The 21,480-nt window shown below is 49.5% G+C and overlaps 1 protein-coding gene across 2 annotated transcripts; it reads left to right on the top strand.

Annotated features, from left to right (window-relative positions):
- The first annotated feature begins 5,902 nt into the window (after nt 1-5,902).
- LOC136471674 (peroxisome biogenesis protein 7-like) lies at nt 5,903-9,353 on the top strand. 2 transcript variants are annotated; one of them, XM_066469418.1, is made up of 2 exons: nt 5,903-7,013; nt 8,933-9,353. In XM_066469418.1, the coding sequence occupies exon 1, from the start codon at nt 6,033-6,035 to the stop codon at nt 6,990-6,992; it is 960 nt and encodes a 319-aa protein (XP_066325515.1). In that variant the 5' UTR covers nt 5,903-6,032; the 3' UTR covers nt 6,993-7,013; nt 8,933-9,353. The 2 variants fall into 2 exon arrangements, with proteins under 2 accessions (XP_066325515.1, XP_066325514.1); XM_066469417.1 differs by lacking the exon at nt 8,933-9,353 and adding an exon at nt 8,335-8,790.
- Nucleotides 9,354-21,480: the final 12,127 nt, after the last annotated feature.

The following is a 21,480-nucleotide window of genomic DNA, read 5'->3' as shown; positions in this document are numbered from 1 at the left end:
ATGGTCCGTGGACTGCCGCACCTAGATCACATTGATCAGGTGTGTGACAGTTGTCTCGCCGGCAAGCAACGGAGGAGCCCTTTCCCCAGTGAGGCGAAGTGGCGCGCGGGCCATGCTCTGGACCTTGTCCATGGAGACCTGTGCGGACCAGCATCTCCACCAACTCCAAGCAGTAACAGATATTTCCTCTTGCTCGTTGATGACATGAGTCGCTATATGTGGCTCCATCTCCTGTCAAGCAAGGATCAGGCGGCAACGGCTATCAAGAACTTCCAAGCCACCATGGAAGTGGAGTCGGGGAGAAAGCTCAAGCTGTTCCAGACCGATCGTGGGGGGGAGTTCACCTCTGTCGAGTTCAGTGAACACTGCGCGCACCATGGTGTTCAACGGCAACTCACTACCCCGTACTCACCTCAACAGAATGGGGTGGTGGAGCGTCGAAACCAGACGATCGTTGGCATGGCGCGCTCCATCCTAAAGGCAAAGGGGCTCCTAAGCTTCTTCTGGGGCGAGGCCGTGCACACCGCAGTGCACATCCTCAACTGGGCTCCTACGCGGGTGCTCGATGGCAAGACCCCGTTCGAGGCCTGGTTTGGGGAGCGTCCGGCAGTTCAGTACCTGCGTACCTTTGGTTGCGTCGCGCATGTCAAGACGACAAGACCGGGGCTGCAGAAGCTGGATGACCGGAGCACACCCATGATCTTCGTCGGCTACGAGAGTGGATCCAAGGCGTACAGATGCTACGACCCCACGACCAAGCGCGTGGTGATCTCGCACGACGTCGTCTTCGATGAGGCGACGCGTTGGGACTAGACGACAAGCCCAGATGTGCACCTTGGCGATGACGAGCCTTTCACTGTCGAGTACATCACCGAGACGATGCCTGGCTCAGCTCCATCGACATCACCGATTCTAGCTGCGTCACCGTCGCCTGGACCAGCAGTAGCCATGCCTCAGGGCTCACCTGCTCCTACGTCACCAACACACTTCGCCACACCACCGGCCGATGAGCACGACATGCTGGACGCGGACCATGACGACAAGGCTCCTCTAAGGTTCCGCGCCATCGACACCATCATCGGGTCATCATCTCCGCCTAGCCTAGCTGCCAGAGTGCTGAGTGAGGAGCTGATGTTCACCACCGCCGATGAGCCCACCTCTTTTGGAGAAGCCGAGCGCGCGGCGTGCTGGCGCCAAGCGATGCGTGACGAGCTGCGCTCCATCGAGGAGAACGCCACCTAGGAGCTCGCCTCCTTACCTGCTGGGCACCGTGCTATCGGGCTCAAGTGGGTCTTCAAGGTAAAACGTGATGAACTTGGCAACATCATCCGCCACAAGGCTCGCTTGGTGGTGAAGGGCTATGTCCAGCGCGCCGGGGTGGATTTCGACGAGGTCTTCGCCCCGGTAGCGCGGATGGAGTCGATCCGTACATTGCTTGCTCTTGCAGCTCATGAAGGATGGAAAGTCCATCATATGGACATGAAGAGCGCCTTCCTTAACGGTGACCTAAGAGAGGAGGTGTACGTCTCACATCCGCCGGGCTTCATCATCGGCAACGACGACGGCAAGGTGCTGCGCCTCCGGAAGGCGTTGTACGGTCTACGTCAGGCACCGAGGGCCTGGAATGCTAAGCTCGACGCTTCAATGATCTCGCTTGGTTTCCAGAGGAGCAGCTCGGAGCACGACATCTACACTCGCTCAAATGGCGCATCGCGGCTGGTGATCGGTATCTACGTCGACGATCTCATAATCACCGGTGCCAGCAACGACGCGATCAACGAGGTCAAGCAAGACATGATGCGGCTCTTCTCCATGAGTGACCTTGGGTTGCTCTCATACTACTTGGGCATTGAGGTGACACAAACCAAGGCTGGGATCACCCTTTGTCAATCTGCCTATGCAGGGAAGCTTCTGGAACGTAGCGGGTTGGGTGCTTGCAATCCAAACTCGCTGCCAATGGAGCCCCGTCTGAAGCTGAGCAGAACGAGCACCACTCCCACAGTGGATGCCATGGCGTACCAGCGCATCATAGGTGGGCTGAGATACCTTGTTCACACACTGCTTGATCTGGCCTATGCTGTGGGCTATCTGAGCCGGTTCATGGAGACGCCGCATGAAGAACACCTGGTGGCGGTGAAGCGAGTCCTCCGCTATGTGGCGAGGACACGCCATCAAGGTCTCTACTACACACATAGGGAAGAAGGACGAGCACGGTTGAGAGGCTTCAGCGACGCTGACATGGCCGGGGACATCGACACCCGGAAGAGCACCACCGGCATCATCTTCTTCCTCGGCGGGAACATCATCACCTGGCAATCGTCGAAACAAAAGGTAGTGGCTCTATCCTCATGCGAGGATGAGTACATTGCTGCGGCGACGGCGGCTTGTCAGGGTGTTTGGCTTGCCCGGCTTGTCAAGGACATGACCGGCGTCGAGCCTGGAGCACCGGAGCTTAAAGTGGACAATCAGTCTGCTATAGCTCTTAGCAAGAATCCCGTGCATCATGATCGGAGTAAGCACATTGACACAAGATTCCATTACATCCGTGAATGCATCGACGAGAACAGGATTGTCCTGGGGCATGTTTCAACAGAAGAACAACTGGCGGACATCCTAACCAAAGCGCTAGGGCGAGTGCGGTTCTTGGAATTGCGTGAACTAATCGGCGTCGTGACGATCGGTGGAGAGGGCATGAACTAAGGGGGAGAAATGTTGTATAGTCCAGCCAACACCGATCCTTAGCAGTCTGAGTCGGAGTCTGTAACTAGTCCATGCATTCAGTTTTTTTAGCTTGTAGCTATGTTTAGCCAGCATCTAGGAGTTGCGCGCGGCAATGGCGGGTCGTGGGATGGTGCCGCGCGTTTAGGGGAGATCACCTCCCACTTATGCATGTAATCGCTATTTATTCAGTGCATGTATACAAGAAAAAGCAGTCAGTTTGACAGCACCAAACATCGTGTGTTCCATCGAGTGTTTCCGAGTGCGTCTTCCAAGGTTCGCCGGCGTGATAGTTCACCGGCGATCCCAACAAAGCTCAGCGTCGCCGCCAGCACGCTTCTCGGCGTAAACCCGCCGTAGCTTCATGTGTTGGCATCCAGCCCACGTGTAATCTGGTGCACGTATGAGTCGCACTGCACGTCTGCAACAGCGCTGGCACCGACGTGCCGTGTCACCGCCCTTCCTCCTGTCCTTTACAGCTGCACTACAAGAAAGGCAGTGTTTAGTTGGCGAATTTTTTGGCGAAATAGTACTGTAGCACTTTCATTGTTATTTGGCAATTAGTGTCCAATCATAGTCTAATTAGGCTTAAAAGATTCGTCTCGTAAATTTCGTCTAAACTATGTAATTAGTTATATTTTTTATTTATATTTAATGCTTCATGCACGCGTCCAAAGATTTGATGTGACGAGAAATCTTGAAAAATTTGGCAAAATAAAGTGGAACTAAATGATACCAAAGCCAAGGGAGAAATGAACCAAGCAATCTAGTAGAGTGGACGGGAGAATTTTGCTTTTTCTGGTTGAGCGTCACGCTCTGCGTCAGACACACTTAATCCACAGTCCCCACCCATCCTAAACCCAGCTAACTCATCTATTCACATGTGGACCAATAATCCATCTAAACCTACCGGAGCACAGGCCTAATCGGCATCCAAGGTTGTTGTCATTGTCCCGTTGAAGCTGTACTTGTCACACACTAAATAGCTGGAGAGCTCGGGTCGCGAAAAGCGACAACTATTGGCAGCCCGTGAAAACCGACTTAGCCGGTTTTAGCAAGGAACGTCACGAAGACCTACTTAGCCTCTCGAAAATATCCGTTGGAGCGACGCGCCTAGAGGTATTTTAGATTGACAATGCCACTTAGAACATCTACAAATCACGTCGAGATAAGTGCAGGACAATAAGGTATCGTGTTCAAAGAGATTAGAGTTTAAGATGTATATAAAAGTACCCCTTTATTCTAAATTATAAATCGTTCTGGATTTTTTCTTGGCACGTAGCTTTTGTAACATATCTAGATATATATTATGTCTAAATAAACAGTGAAAGCTATGTATTAAAAAAACAGAACGACTTACAATTTAGAATGGAGAGAGTAGATTAGTTTGTTTTTAATCGTTTCGATACTCTCAATTCACATACCCCCTCGTATTTCAATAATATATAGGGTGGGTGGTCTTATCCATTAGAAACGTTTACAACTCTAGAATCTACATGTGTTTCTAAAATCGGCCTGGCTAGTTTCCCTATTGTCAGCCCCGATACAATGGAAAACATAGCTAGCTGGTTTGGCAGATCGGACCGTCTAATATTGCCATCTTCAGTCCAAATTGATCACCAGTATATGCTCTAAGCTTTTAAGGTAAAACTTGCGAATCTAAAAACACACTATAACCATAAAACATCTAAGGGTGATAATTAACAATAGTAGATTGTTTGTTCTAAGGGCTATACTAGTCATTTTTCCCTTTTATGCTTTTTTCCACACTCTCGGGTAATATGTATTCAAATATCTTCCATTAAGTGCTCTAGATAGATGATCACCTTGCACCATTTGCACAAAAATGACCATGATTATCTCTCCATCCTATAATATAAGAAATCTAATGTTTAAAATTTATACCAAAATATAAGGTATTTTGAGTTACCCAACCCCCTTCCTCCTCTATTTTTGTTAACAACATGCTCCTTTTCTTACAAACTATTCTCGTCATCTACTAAGGAGTAAGGAATAATGGAACTACTCCTTCCATGCTAATCAGTGAGTATGGTCGTCTTTTGCTAGCCTTATTTTATATGAAAATCGTTTGGATTTCTTATATTACAGAATACAAAATGGAGGGAATACATTGTATGGTCGTTTCTAACTTGTAACAATGTTCCAAAATCCAAACTAGATCACAATCCTAAAATGATTTTCCTATTATCTTGATGCGGTCAAGTAGGAAGGACAACAACAGCCCTGACAAAGTGACGGTTAGGGGTTATTTGGCACGAGTTGAGGAGTTGTTTTACATCTTCGACAACCAAACATCCCCACACAACTCCGCTCTAGGGAACAAGCTCCACGATTTCTACTGAGACAAACAAGAAGAGAGAGGAGCTTAAAAAACCAAGCTTCTCCTAGCTTTGTCACGAGTGGGCCCATCACAGTCATGGTCAACTTTGCCCTCGTGGGGAGGCAAGGCCGGCAGTGGGTAGGGTCGATGGCAGGGTGGAAGGGGCGGAGGCGGTGCGCTCGTCGAAGTGTAGGGGTGGGTCGTCCGGGGCGCACATGCGGGCGTCGAGCCACGCGAGCGCCCTGCCGCCGAGTTGCCGTGCCACGCGTGGACGAGCTTGTTGGGCGCATGTCGCGATTGGAGTGAGGTGGATGGGTGATGGTGGAGCTGAGAGATGGGGAAGTGAGGAGGAAGAAGAGACCAATACGGTGGTGAGAAGAAGGGACAAGCCGAGGAGAGAAGAGAAATAATGAGAAAAAAAAGAAAAAAAAGGTATTATAGATATTTTCTTTTTTGAACAACCTAGACAAGTTATTATACCAAACGTTTTATAACTAGACAAACTAGAACACAACAGGGTCGCTTCTTTGAAAAAGTTACTGTTGAAGTTGTTTTGACCAAAGCACACGCGGTACCAAACATGCGCCTGAGGTTTTTTATCAAAGCTGTACCAAACATGTGTTTAACATGAGTACTCTCTCCATCCTAAAAGTTGAGTTGATTTGATTTTTCCCCAAAAAAAAAAGTTGGGTTGGTTTTTTTTTTTTTTTTACAGAGTGAGTAAAATGCAGCCGGCCAGCAGCGCATTGCGGTAGTACAATTTATAACAGGAAGGTTTCATTGTTGATGACGCCACTTAGATCCGGATTTCTGCGCGCTATGCCAGCCGGCGGCCTGGCAGGACCAGGACGGCACAGGCGCACAGCCCATTATCATCGATCAAACAAGAAATTAAAAAGGAAAAATAAAATTGAAGTCCAAGTCTTACCCGAGTCCCCTTCCCGATCCGCCGGCCGATCCACCCACCGCCGCCATGCCGGCGTTCAAGGCCCCGGCGCCGGGCTTCGCCGTGCGCTTCAGCCCGTTCCACGAGAACCGCCTCCTCGCCGCTACGTCGCAGCACTTCGGCCTCGTGGGCAACGGCCACCTCATCGTCCTCGACCTCGCCGCCGCGGGGCCCGGGGCCGCCCCGGCGCCGGTCTTTTCCTTCCCGACCTCCGACGCGCTCTTCGACTGCGCGTGGTCCGAGTCCCACGACTCCCTCTGCGCCGCCGCCTCCGGGGACGGCTCCGTGCGCCTCTTCGACGCCGCGCTCCCGCCGGCGCAGAACCCCGTGCGCCTCCTCCGCGAGCACGCGCGGGAGGTGCACGGCCTCGACTGGAACCCCGTCCGCCGGGACGCTTTCATCTCCGCCTCCTGGGACGACACGCTCAAGCTCTGGTCCCCCGACCGCCCGGCCTCCGTCCGCACCTTCCGGGGCCACGAGTACTGCGTCTACGCCGCCGCCTGGTCCGCGCGCCACCCTGACGTCTTCGCCTCCGCCTCCGGGGACAGGACCGCGCGCGTCTGGGACGTCCGGGACCCCGCGCCCACGCTCATCCTGCCCGCGCACGACCACGAGGTGCTCTCGCTCGACTGGGACAAGTACGACCCCTCCATCCTCGCCACCGCCTCCGTCGACAAGTCCATCCGCGTCTGGGACGTGCGCGCGCCGCGGGCGCCCGTCGCGCAGCTCGCCGGACACGGCTACGCCGTCAAGCGGGTCCGTTTCTCGCCGCACTGCCAGGGCATGCTCATGTCCTGCTCCTACGATATGACCGTCTGCATGTGGGACTACCGCAAAGAGGATGCTCTGCTCGCCAGGTACAACCATCACACCGAGTTCGTCGCGGGCATCGACATGAGCGTCCTCGTCGACGGCTTACTCGCCAGCACCGGATGGGACGAGATGGTCTACATCTGGCCATTTGGGACCGATCCAAGAGCCATGTAGCACGCAGATGCAATAGACCAGGTGATTTGTACTGTTTGTTTTCAGCTTTGCATTGGGCGGTGGTGATACGAATACATACTCCTACATGTTCAGTTACTATCTCCACCTCAAATGAGTTGAAAAAGTTGGAATAATGTCAAAAATTGTTGCCAAATTGACATAGCTTCTTACTGCCTTTCTCATTTTGTGTGTGTGTGTGGAAGTGGAAGTAAACCTGGCAGGAGCTCCGAGCTCTGGCCTCTCTTATAATAGTAAGAAGGAAATGGTTCACAAGCTCTTAACACCTGATGGGAACCATAGGCCACGATAACTTGCCCTTTTAGTCCAATAACATAATAATCAGTTCCAATTTACAAATGCAGAGAACCTACCAATAACAAGAGGGTTTCTAGCTAATCTTGTAAAAGCTGGTGGAATGCTCCTCTTTTGAAGGACGCCACCTGTTAAGATTTTGTTACAAAACAACAGCAGAGCAAGAAGATTGCATTTCTCTTCACTGTCGGTCATCCACATCAATTTTTCCTTGGAACTATTATTAGTTCGAGTGATTTGGATACCTTAGAGGTTTGTTGACCATTGACAACTGTTCGCATGAATTGAGGTCCGGTGTGTTTTGATATAGTTGGACATTCTGTAATGGGGTCCATAGATGAATGAAGTTACCTTACCTGTCTACTATGTCGATCTCGGTTTTGTGCCCAGTGGTATCATGTGCTCCCTCCATGCCAAAGTTAAAACGTCTTATAATTTGGAACAGAGGGAGTACTGCTTTATAGATCGTCTTCTTTTTCGGTCCACTAAGCAGTAGATCTATGGTGCTATGACATCAGGGGTTTACCTGATGAGCCATCTGTTCTCCCAGAAAATAATCTTGGTGCCATGGTGTAGCATAATATATGTAGGCACATTAAAAATATATCATTTATTTTGCCACTGGAGCAGCCACACGCAACTCATTATTATTTAGGGCTTGTTTGGCAGGGCTCCTCTCCGGCTCCGGCTCCGGCTCCTCCAGAGGAGCCCTGCCAAACGTTTTCTTGGAGGAGCCGTTTTTCAGTAAAAAACAGAGGAGCCGGAGCCGTTTTGGAGGAGCCACAATTTGTGGCTCCTCCAAAACGGCTCCGGCTCCTCCGGAGGAGCCCCTCGGGAGGAGCCGTGCCAAACAAGCCCTTAGTGATTTGAGCAAACAATTGTAGTGTAACTAGTTACTGTGCTGCTGTTATAATTGTGGGTGAACATTCATGGAGTTAAGGAAGCATTCTCTGTGGTACCAACTCGTTACAAGTTTGAGCTTTACTGGTTTAACCCAAATATAGATAGCTGACGTTGCCATGAATTCCAGGCCATGGCATGTCGAATACATTAGAAAAAGGGCTAATAAACTTTGAAAGGCATGAGAAAGGGAAACTGGAGAAGTGCTTTGGGGGAAAGATGATATTGTCAACAGACGAAGACCTTTTGGCGAGAGAAGATGACATGGCGCCAAACAGTTTCCGCACAACAATATGAAAACCTAGCAGTCATACTTAAGCTTCTTACTTAAGAAGTCAGTCCAATCTCATGGAACTAAGGTTGTACTTGAAATGCAAAACTTCTCTATATCTGGAGGAATCATGTTTCCTGTGAAATTCCGTAGAGATTAGTATTGTTGAATTCTTGTGTTTCTCAATTCTAAACAAAAACTGGTCGCCTATTGAACATACCATGGGGACAGCAAGTGCACAGCTGCAGTGTTTCTACACCTGACAGAGATTTGGCTTTTGTCAAAAATGGCATATGATGTTTTATGGTCCAAACATAAAATGTGTCGTGTATTGTATTAGCCCTTTCTGACGAAGTAAAATGTGTTGAGCATTAGCGGCATTTGTGGGCATGAATCATAAAGCAGATCAGGCTCTCTTGATTTTTTTTATTTATTTATATTAGTTCTGCATTGACAGTTTGGCTCGCACTGGAATGCTATTCTTGTGCTGGTACCCGTCAATCCGTGCATTGGTCCATGCAAAATAGTACTCGCAGGCATGGCTTTGAAGAGACACCTTTTCTGCGCCAGCCAGGTGAATTTGGGATGAAGGGGAGTGTTCCTATTGCTCTGCTGCTGCGGCGGCGGCGGCCAAGATGAAGCAGCATCAGATCAGGCCGACAGCGTCTGCTGGTTTTATTCAGCCGAAGATGAAACAGCATCAGATAAGCCCCGGAATACTGGTACCTTCGGCGACGCAACAGAGGAACCTTATTTTTTATTTCAGAAGCAACAGAGGGTTGTTGCATACTACTCTTTTCGTCCAAAAAAGAATGCAATATTGTTGCATCTTGCATGCTCTGTTTTCGTCTAAAAAACTATTGTGGATATAAATCTGGACAAATGCGAAGGCATTTGCATGCGGTGCTTACCTGAATGTGTACAAGCACTTCTCGTCCTGCACTCCTGCTTCAGTGCTACATCTGCACCTGCCATGCCGACGACTTTCCCCTTTTCCGCTCAATGAGATTCGCGATCGGCTTCAGCACTGAAGACGCAAAACAGAACTCTACGTTTTTGTGTTTTTTTTGGACGCCGTCCGGCCGTCTGGTTGCACATGCATAATGCGCCTTTTTTTCTTTCTTGCAAGAGCGCCCAGAGCTGCACAATAAGTGCATCAGTTACATTGGCTCCTTGTCTAGCGATCTAAGGCTGTTCGGCAGCACTGAAAAATAAGTCAAAATGTTGTTATTGTTGTGATAGAAATTTGAAATCACTGTTCATGTGAACAGTGATTTTTGGGAGCGCCGGCCAGCCCAGCCGAACGCGGCCCGGCTCAGCAAGGTCCAATACTCCACAACGTGTACTTGTCTATGGGCCTGGCGGAAGAGGACTCTAGATCCCAGCCCTGGTAGCTAATTGTTACGCTTTCTTATCGTCTCACTCATGATCATGAGATCTTGAACTGATTATATGGAGTATAAGGTTCCTGCCTTTCTGGCTACTCACACTGCTCATGTGAAGGACCTCATTTGTACCTAGCGTTTACATGTACAAGGTACTTCTTTTTTACCGCCTTCCACTGTCACCACTGCATTACCGCATATATACATATCACACGAGTTCCTTGTAACAAAGAAACCGGAACAGATATTAAGGGCGCGTTTAGATCCAATTTTTTTGGGTTTTGGCTACTGTAGCACTTTCGTTTGTATTTGGCAATTAGTGTCTAATTATGGACTAATTAGGTTCGAAAGTTTCGTCTCGCGGTTTCTCACCCAACTGTGTAATTAGTTTTTTTTCGTCTACATTTAGTACTCCATGCATGTGCCACAAGATTCGATGTGATGGGTACTGCGTAAAAATTTTTGGAATCTAAACAGATAGCTGTGTTTTTTTTTCTAGATTCAGAATCAGATACAGATAGTGTTAGACGTGTCGGGTATTGATACACACATTACATACATATTAGAAATCTAACTTTAAATATTCAGATTTCTTTTTGCGAATGTTAAATATTCAGATTTCAAATATGGTACATACATATATTAAATGTCTAGATTCATCATATATATAAATAATCCATTTAATGTATAAACCCAAATCGGAGGAGCGGGTAATGGGAAGTAGCTGTCCTGATTTACGTCTACTACTCTAGTACTTGTCACTCGAGTGTTTGTCGTCATTTGTATCTTCAATCTCTGGCCAATGGGTTTTCCCCTTACTGTTCATCCTTGTCAGCTGCAGGAAGACGGAGATTGGCATTGCAAGAAGACGGAGAAAAGATGTCGCAGTATTAACTGCTGTATGGAAACGGAACCTATGAAGAAGCTTGTACTCCTACTACATAGTGCCGCTTTCGCTCCCTTTTGCATGCTTTTGCCCTCGAAAGTCGAAAGCGCATTGTGATGGCTGCAGAAAATGCAAAGGTTGTGTGGCATGGCCCAATCAAGCGTACCAGGACTCCAGGAGTGGCCATGGCTGAATCTGATCCCCATATATTGTGCCCACATGCGCTGTGCTTTGTTCGGTACGTCGCACTTTCATTAATCAGGCCCTGTTCGCTTGCAGCCGTACCGTTTCAGCAAAATAACAGTGTTTTTTCTCTCGCAACAAATCAGCAGCAGCAGCACCCTCAGCCGTTTTTCTGGCCAGCCGAACCGACGCAGGCCAGCTTCTTTGTATATGGAGGCCTGTACAACAGCCATCACTTTGTTTTCTGAGGAATCCTTGAAGTCTTGAACCATCAAACCGGAAAGGAAATTCGGTCACCACAACTCCCTGCTGTCCATTCCTTTTCTGCATCTTTCATGGACACCGCTTACTAGTAATCTGTAGAGATTTATTTGTTGCTATACTGTGTGTACTGCAGTACAGTGTTGTATTGTATTGTATGCACTCCATCGCACTATTCAGAACTTTTGCTAACAACTGATGAGAGAGAGAGAGAGAGAGAATGATTGTGGGACTATTTAGATCTAAGGAGCTATTAGCTGCCAAAATTAGTTCTAGCAGATCTGAACAGCCCAAATTAAAAGCTCAAAATGGATTATTTAGCTAGTAAAAAGTTATTAGTTAGCTTTTTCTAGGTAGCCGCTAACATTTAGCTGCATTGGACATAAATAGGTTTTATACGTAAAAATTCCAGCGAGCTAAGACCATGTTTGAATCCATTAGCCGCTAATAGTTAGCTACTTATCTCATAGCTAATATTAGCTAGCTAACTATTAACATCTATTAGCTGGTTTGGCAACGATAGTCGTTAGCTAGATATTTAGCTAATAATTAATTAGATTATTGGAAGCTAACTATTAGCTCTATGTATCCAAATGATGTCTAATCATGAGAGGGGCACCGACTATTCCTCTTCTTGCCCAAAACCACTGTACCTAGCTAGAAAGTGCCATGGAAGGCATATGATGGAGACAATAAGAAAGCTAGTATGAGGCGTAAAGATGGTGGGAGAGGCATCACCTGTCCTGTTCAGTTAACCACTTGGGCTGCTTTCTTGTGAGGAGATGACAGGGAAACGAAGGCCGTGACGCGGAGAAGCACGCCTCCTCGCAACGACAGCCTGAATTCCAGCTCACCTCTCCATTTTCCATTTCTCCTCCGCGGCCGAATTAATTTATGTGATGAGTCCCGAAGAGAAAGAAAGGAGAAGAGACACAGCACAAGGCTGTCTCCATCTGTGTGCCTTGCATGTCCGTCCGAGCGACCGGGGGGGCATTGAAAGCGACGTGGGCATTGCATTCGTTTACCTTTTTTTTTCTTCTTCTCTTGCCCAAACCGGCTTTGGAAAATGGTGGTCTCTTCAACGCACGCACGCCCAGTACGTGCTTTCAACCATCATCATGGAGGGAAATTGGCGGCTCCAAACGAACGGGACCGGAGAACACAAGGTCAAGGCCTATGCCGTGCGCTGATGTCTAATATACTCCATCCGTTCTGCTCCCTCCATCCCAAATTATAAGTCAAAATTCTAAGAATCTTGTAATCATTTTTTTAGGTTTGATCAAATTTATATAGTAAGATAATAACATCTATGATACCAACTACGTATCATTAGATTCTTCATTGGTTATATTTTCATAGTATACCTATTTGATGTTATAAATATTTGTGTTTTCCTCTATAATTTTGGTCAACTTGAGATGCTTTGACTCTTCAAGATTATTAGAATAATAACTTATAATTTAGAACGGAGGAGAGTAGATTATAAGTCGATTTGACTTCTAACTTTTTTTATTCACACGTTTTACTATGTACCTAGATATAACAGTATGTCTAAATAAATAGTAAAATCAATGTACCTAAAAAAGGCAAAGTCAAAAGACCTATAATTTAGAACAAAGAGGGTGGTATATACTACTAATCGTACCTCCATTTTATAATAAAACATAAAAATAAAAATCTTGTTTTCTAAAAAATCAAATAATTCTAAATTTAACTACATTTATAAAAAAAAATAGCATCAATATTTATATCTTTAAATGCATTATATTTTTGTGAAATATATACCACCATTGATTTAGTGATAATTGTTATGTACAGAATCATTATATATATATATATATATATATATATATATATATATATATATATATATATAGTATATAGTTCAATTTGAAATTATTTAATTTTTTAGATGTGGGTCCAATCGTTTCGAGACGGAGGGGAGTAATCAGGTTGGTCTAAGTTGGCGGGTCAATCAACTTCGCCGATTACATCTCTAATAAATAGGAAGGCCAAAAGGGATCTTTCCACCACCTCGCGTTATATACCTTTATTATTATTTAATTTATACTATGCTAATGCTAATGGTGACACCGATGTAATTTGGCCAATGTTTGTCAATTGTCATCTCCTGCCTGATTAAACAATTTTAGCGCTACTAGACAAAAGCGTCACGATAGATAATGTGTCCCTGATGTCTGATGAGATTGAGACTTGATCGAAACTTTTGTGTATGTATATATATATATACTACTCTGTAGCTGGCTATAGAATAATTTATTCTGTAGCCACTTTGAGTTACGATAATTACTATGTTAATTTACGAGATTATAGTAACTCCTTACTATGTGGTTTATTATAACGTTACGGTAAATATCGCCGTGTGTTATAGTAACCCAACTATCGTAAATATGTATTGACATTATCGTAAATTAGTATATAAAATTATCGTAAATGAAGGTGGCTACAGAATAACTTATTTTGTAGCTGACTACTGAATATACTGTCCCTATAGACTTCTATATACTCTCCCTCAATCACACGTCTAATGCTTCAATCTAGTAGTACTATTGAATTTGTGCAATGGGACCATATAGCCTCCGGCCTATAGACCTTCTAGGACGTTCGTCAAAAGCGCGTCGTGTATATAGTAACTTTTGTATCTTAATTATAATGATGCGTAAATCTTTTATGTATTCGAGATTTTTTTTTGAGATTTTATATATTGTCAAGGAGCATGCATCAGTCAGGCTTCTAATTGGAGTATTACCGACGGATTGGCCCAGAGGCCAACAACACTAGGGTCTAGGGATATTTGGACGCAGCAGTTTGAGCCCTCAATCACACGTCTAATGCTTCAATCTAGTAGTACTATAATTTAGAAATTTGCCATCTTTGATGAGGGTCAGTTCGTTTCCAAGTGAAGCCTGGCCAAATTGGAAAAGCATCGATTTCGTCCATATTTCTGCCTCGATCATGTACGTAGTCCGTACTCATTTAATTTCGAATCCGGATCCGTTCTTCTTTTTTTAGGGGTTGTTTGGTTTTCCTCCTAAATTTCTTTCGCTGTTCCATCAGATGTTTGAACACATGTATGGAGTATTAAATATAGATTAATTATGAAACTAATTGCATAGTTTGCGACTAATTTGTGAGACGGATCTTTTAAGTCTAATTAGTCCATGATTCAACAATGTGTTGCTACAGTAAATATATGCTAATCATGGATTAACTAGGCTTAATAAATTCGTCTCACATAGTACTGACGAATTATGTAATTTATTTTTTTATTAGTATCCAATTTTAGTCACGGTATCCAACACCGCTGAGCAGATGCGGTGCATGTGACCCATGTGTCCTGGACCTGGAGGCTACAGAGCTCGCAATAGTTGACCAGTGGATGGGCTCGTGAGTCGTGACAGAACAGAACGTACAGAGAGGCCTCCCAGGCAACGCCGGCGGCGGCTACTCGCACCGTGCGGCCTGCGGCCTGCGGGAGCGGTAGATCCGATCAAGATGCCCCCAAGATCCCGCCCGCACAGCACGCCACTTTGCATAAAACCCCTCCTCATCAAATTCTAAAATCTTTTCATGAAATTCATCACATTCACAGCCTAGTTCCTCTCTTGTGAAGACCGAGAGGAAGCATTGGTTGGGCTTCAATTTGTTTAGTTTGAATGATGGATGAGAAACCTTATTTAATCAAATGCTGGGTAGGGTACAAAAACAACACTCTTTGGACGGTGCCAGCTTCAACCGCCGACCAAAATAATACCGCTAGTGCGTGCTTGGACTTTGATGAGGTGTCACAAATAGAGTACTAGATAATATTTGTTTCTTTAGGGTCCTTTTCAGAAAGCCTTTTCTTATTCCTCCATGTCACGGAGACCAAATAATTGGCTGGGCGTGACAATTGGCGTCAGCTTGACACGATGGTATGGTCCACCAGAGGCGGCAATCAGAGGCCGTGCCAAAAGAAATTCATTCATCAAGGAGCAAGGAAATTCAAGTTTCTCGTTCGACCTTCCACGCAGTGCAAGACTATAGACTCCATTCCAAATTACCGTAGCTAGCTATTCGTTCCATCATTTTTCTTAGATAGTATTTACTTTATCTAAAGCAAAAGTTTCTTAGACAAAATCCAGTCCCAACTTGCGCCATGTTCGCTGGGCTTATAAGCTATACTTTTTAAGCAACGAATAGTATTTTTCTCTCACAACAAATCAGTCAACGGTACTTTCAGCCATGACTTATCAGTCAAGCGAACAAGGCATTGACTAACGTAGGAATAATTGTAAGCTCACGACAACGGAGCAAAGAATTCAATGTAATCATCATATAATGAATCATATTTATACATACCAGTGGCGGCAATGAGAAAAACAAATATCTAATTATTTTGCCAGGGCAACAATCATTTAGTTTCAAACAAGAAACCGATAGTACGATGACTACATTACCACATAGACAAAAAAAAACTTATAATTTTGTTGCTAATTATGATGCGTGAGCCTCTGATTAACTCTTACCTGCATAAATTAAAGTATTCTTGATAATAAATTCATGGGCGAGAGTTCCGTAACTCCATTAGCAAAGTTCTTTGAGAAACGATTTAAAGTTGTCCATACACCACTAGTCAACCACTCATTCTATTATACTATTAGCTCCTCAAATTTTAAAGCAAATAAAGTTATGCAAATCAAGAGAAGAGAAAAGCAAAATGTCCAAGTATAACCCATGACCATTTTTCTCTATCTCATCATCAAATGACATTTTCATGACTTTATCTTGATTTATGAAGTCATCAAACCAGGAGAACGAGAAGATGAAATTGACCAAGCATGTCGTAATATTCATTTTTCCTTTAATTTCTCAACACAGTCATGACTTTTGCATGACTTTCCTTGAAATTACATAAAGAGAACATCACGCAAAAGTTGGACGGTGGTTATTGGCCAAGCCTTTTTCTTTGTGTCGGATACTGTGAGAAGGGGTACCCTAAGCAAGACCCAAAAAACGATTGCTTAGACTTCGTAAAGATCGAAACCAGTTAAACACCGCTGGCCTCGGCCAATTCTCTGACTCGCCCGAGGCCCCCTCACCGCTGACCTCGGGCGATCCTCCACCGAAGGCCTCGGCCGACCCCCTCTCGTCGCAGGCCTCGGCCGGGCCGCCGACCCTCCGTCTCGCGCGAGGCAGGCTCGGCAGCACTCTGCTGCCTCTTCCTTCACCCGTCCCTCTGACAAAACGTCGTGTCGCATTACCTCAGCCAACTGCTGCCCCTGGCGTCGGCCGCATGCTCAACACAGTACAGAGGAATGGCCGACGGGACAGGAGGCAGGACTGGGCAGGGGTTACCCGCCACTATGCCAACCACTATGCACATGGTTGACGCCCATGCCTCACTGTGCTGCCAACTCCTGCTCCGAGAACAACGCAGCATGGGGAGCCATGTCTGGGATACTGTGGCCTCGGAATTAGTACCCAGGACCAATAATTCCCTCCAAGGCCTCGGCAGTTGCTTTAGGGGCTCGGCAGCCTAAGGATCCATGTCCGTCGAGCCCCCACGATGGCTCGGCCTCGGCATCTGTAGAGCCACGGCTCCCTACGACGTCATCGCACGATGACCAGCACGTCAGCACCCTGCCATCCACGACGGGACTGTGCAGGGGCTACCAGCTACTGTGCCGCCTAAGCTCCTGCACCAAGGACGAACACGACGTGGGGAGTCAGAACTGGGTTCCTGTGACCTCGGGACCAGCGAACTGACCGAGTTCCGCCTCGCCCGAGGCTCCCGGTAGGGCCTCGGGCGAGCTAGCCATGCTCCGCCTCGTTCGAGGCTGGGCTCGTCCCGCAACCTCGTCGCCTCCGCCTCAAAGGTCGCTCTAGCGGGCTGTCGCATCCAATCAATGCGCCCAGCTGCACCCACTACGTAAGCCACGATCGGCAGGGCGCCGCGACAGGAGCGACGGGACAACGGTCAAATCACCTTTTTACCATCCCTTACTGACAATACAGGGTACCATATCCTGTAGACGCACGTTCCGCACTGTTCCACCTAAATCAACTGTGACGATGGCCGCCAAGACCCCGCATTGCCGTCCGCAAAGGCCTCAGCGCAGCGGGTCTCGGCCTCAGCGCAGCAGGTCTCGGCACAACCGACTACAGCAGCCACCAGGCCTCGGCACTTCACCAAGTCAACAAAAGTACAGGAGCGCAGCATGTCGTCGGCCTGGAGACCATACCGACTAGACACCGATGGGAACTCCCACGACGCCGCGCTGCTCCGGGGAGCAGAACATGTCAGCAAATAGTAAACTTCTCATGTACTTCTGGCTTCCTCCTTGTGGCTATAAAAGGAGGTAGCCGGTACCATTTCTAAAAAAAGAAGAAGCAGAAAGACGAACACACCGATAGAGCTACACACTTCTACGCTGCTTGGGAACAACGTCTCAAGCAGCCCGCGCCACCCTCGCCGAGACCTGGGGCTAGCTCCCTCTCTCACCTAGCTTGTAACCCCCTACTACGAGCACTCCGGTGCAAGGAATACAAGATCGATCTCTCAGACTGGACGTAGGGCCTCGATTGCTTGAACCAGTATAAACCTTGTGTCTCTTTGCATCACCATCCGGGATTAGGGGCACGCAGCACAAATTCACTCGTTAGTTGAGGGACCCCCGGTTCCAAAACACCGACAGTTGGCGCACCAGGTAGGGACCTCTGCGTGTCAGCTTCGTCATCCCAGCAAGTTCCGGATGGCAGACCCCATACGACCATTGCGTCTTGGCACCGTGGTTTGGTTCGAGAGCTTGGAGTTCATGTCTCTAGGGCATGAGTACGACATGGTGCTCCTCACTCCTCGAGCCCCACCGTCCGACGATGAAGTCACGCCCCGACAGCCCAGGCGCAGGCGGCGCCCGGGCGGCCGCTCTCGCCACACTCGCCAGGCACGACGCGAGCAATGCCACCCTGACGCTACGCGAACCTAGGGCGGCACGCCACTCCCCGCCGATATCCTACGACCAGCTGTTGGTACGGGGTCCCTGGCTGGGGACCTGTCTGGCCTGAGCATGGACGAAGGAAAATCGCCGGTGGCTCGCGCCGATGCCCAGTCATCTAGCTCCGCTCCACCACACCCTGAAGAGCCGACCCCGATGGGGCAGAATATGGAGACGGCACCGTCCCCATACCCCTTTGGGTTGAGAAATGCCGCAGCCTCTTATGCCTACGCTTACGCTGCCGCTCACGAGCACTCCTCGGAACGCCGCCAGCGCTTCGCTCTCGACCTGAGCACCCACTCCGACCCCTCAGACGAGGACGAGGCATGGCCCAGGGTGGATTTCTCCGAACTCCACAACCCTGGGGCTTTGCGCCAATTCTTAGCCGCAAGCGACTACTGCCTCGGCTATTCCGACTCTGACGACGAAGGGACTTACGATCCATCCCGTGAGTGCTTCCACGTCGGACTCGGGATGCCAAGGGCGGGCGAAGAGGAAGAGAGGACAGGCAACCATTCCCCGCCCCGGGCAGGGGCGGGTGATGCCACACCTCCGCGTCTCGAAGCCCCGATAGCACGGAACGAGAATCCCATCCGCGGGGGGCATCGACGCCCAGACCTGGAGCAGCTCCACGAGCTTCAAGCCAAGGTCGAACAAGACCGACTCCTTCTGCAACAGCTTCGGGACACTCTCGAGCAGGAGCAGCAAGGGCGCGGTGAGGGCGGAGGAGCCCGAGGGAGGGCCCGCGACGTCCATCACCGCATCAACGACAACGAGGGGGGAGAGCCACCCCCAATCTTTAATCGCGCTAGCCAGAATGTCGCAGCGGCTGCGATGCTGGTCCAAGCGATGCCCGAGCCCTCCACCACCGAGGGGCGACGGGTCCGCGGAGAGCTCTGAGACCTCCTCGAAACCGCAGCGGTGCAGCAGGCCGAAAGTTCCGCCTCCCGCCGGCGCGGAGGCACTTCGGAGCAACCCACAGCGCAACCTCGCCGGGGCCAAGATGCCTCGGTCCGTCCCAAGGCCACTCGCGCGCCGACGGTCAACAGGGCCCCCTCGGTGCGCGATCGACCTAGGGACCAACGCGAGGCACAGGGCGACCACGAAGTAGTTGGCAGGCGACGGCGCCACGACGACGGAGCCGCCCGAGGCTACCACCCACACCGAGGCGGTCGCTACGACAGCGGTGAGGACCGCAGTCCTTCCCCTGAGCCGCCAGGACCTCGGGTCTTCAGCAGGGCCATCCGCGTTGCTCCTTTCCCCGCCCGGTTCCGACAGCCGGCCAACCTCGCGAAGTACAGCGGCGAGACCAACCCGGAACTCTGGCTTGCCGATTACCGCTTGGCCTGCCAACTAGGTGGCGTGGACGATGATCTGCTCATCATCCGCAATCTCCCTTTGCTCTTGTCGGACTCGGCGCGAGCCTGGCTTGAGCATCTCCCTCCCTCGCAAATCCACGACTGGCGCGACTTGGTTAGGATCTTCGTCGGGAACTTCCAGGGCACTTACATGCGCCCTGGGAATTCCTGGGATCTTAAGAGCTGCCGCCAGAAGCCGGACGAGTCTCTCCGAGACTTCATCCGGCGCTTCTCCAAACAGTGCACCGAGCTACCCAGCGTCGGCGACTCAGAGATCGTCCAGGCTTTCCTCTCCGGCACCACTTGTCGGGACTTGGTCCGAGAGTTAGGACGCAACGTCCTGCGCTCTGCCGCCGTGCTCCTCGACATCGCCACCAACTTCGCCTCGGGCGAAGAGGCGGTGGGGGCCATCTTCCCCAACAACGATGCCAAGGGGAAGCAGAAGGACGAGGCCCCCGAGGCCTCACCCACCCGCGTCCCCAAGAGAAAGAAGAAGGGTCGCCCAGGGAAGCAGGAGGTCCTCGAGGCTGTCCATGTCGCCACAACAGATCGCAGGAATCCCCGAGGCCCCCGTGGCCCTGGGCTATTTGACGACATGCTGAAGAAGCCCTGCCCTTACCATCAAGGTCCGGTGAAGCATGCCCTCGAGGAGTGCACCATGCTCCGGCGTTACTACGCCAGGCTTGGGCTCCCTGACGACGATGAGGCCAGGAAAAGGGGCACCGGCGAAAGGGACGGCGATAAAGATGATGGGTTTCCCGAGGTACGCAACGCCTTCATGATCTTTGGTGGACCCTCGGCATGCCTCACGGCGCGCCAGCGAAAGAGGGAACGCCGGGAGGTCTTCTCGGTCAGGGTGGCCACCCCCCGGTACCTCGATTGGTCTCGGGAAGCAATCACCTTTGATCGGGATGACCACCCCGATTATGTTCCAAACCCCGGGCAGTACCCGCTTGTCGTCGACCCGATCGTCGGCAACACCCGGCTCACCAAAGTGCTCATGGACGGAGGCAGCGGCCTCAACATCCTCTACGTCAACACTCTGGAGCTCCTGGAGCTCGACCAATCACGGCTTCGAGGCGGCTCCGCGCCCTTCCACGGCGTCGTGCCAGGAAAGCGCACATGACCCCTTGGGCGCATCGACTTATCCGTTTGCTTTGGCACTCCCTCCAACTACCGTAAGGAGGTCCTCACCTTCGAGGTGGTTGAATTCAAGGGGGCTTACCACGCCATCTTGGGGCGCCCGTGCTACGCCAAGTTCATGGCGATCCCCAACTACACCTACCTCAAGCTCAAGATGCCAGGCCCCAACGGCATCATCACCGTTGAGTCCACATACGAACATGCATACGACTGCGACATCGAGTGCATCGAGTACGCCGAGGCCATCGTGGAGGCCGAGACCCTCATCGCCGATCTCGACCAGCTTGGTAGCGAGGTTCCCGACGCCAAGCGGCGCGCCGGGACCTTCGAGCCCGCGGAGGCCGTCAAGCTCGTCCCAGTCGATCCCACCGTCCCCGATGGCCGAGGACTGAAGATCAGCACCACCCTCGATAGCAAATAGGAGGCCGTGCTTGTCGACTTTCTCCGTGCGAACGTCGATATGTTCGCGTGGAGTCCCTCGGACATGCCGGGCATACCAAGGGAGGTCGCCGAGCACGCCTTAGATATCCGGGCAGGCTCCAGGCCGACAAAGCAGCGCCTACGCCGATTTGACGAGGAGAAGCGCAGGGCCATCGGCGAAGAAGTGCAGAAGCTCATGGCAGCCGGGTTCATCAAGGAAGTATTCCATCCAGAGTGGTTGGCTAACCCTGTATTAGTCAGGAAGAAAAGTGGCAAGTGGAGGATGTGCGTGGACTACACTGGTCTAAATAAAGCATGCCCGAAAGTCCCGTTCCCACTACCACGAATTGACCAAATCGTCGACTCCACTG

This window comes from Miscanthus floridulus, chromosome 8 (assembly GCF_019320115.1).
Source record: "Miscanthus floridulus cultivar M001 chromosome 8, ASM1932011v1, whole genome shotgun sequence".
In the NCBI taxonomy this organism is placed as follows: Eukaryota; Viridiplantae; Streptophyta; class Magnoliopsida; order Poales; family Poaceae; genus Miscanthus; species Miscanthus floridulus.
Note: the sequence above shows the minus strand (reverse complement) of the source record. Positions and strands in the feature narration are given on the sequence as shown.

Excerpts from the sequence above, each read along its gene's own strand:
- LOC136471674 (XM_066469418.1), top strand. The coding sequence starts at position 6,033 with ATGCCGGCGTTCAAGGCCCCGGCGCCGGGCTTCGCCGTGCGCTTCAGC.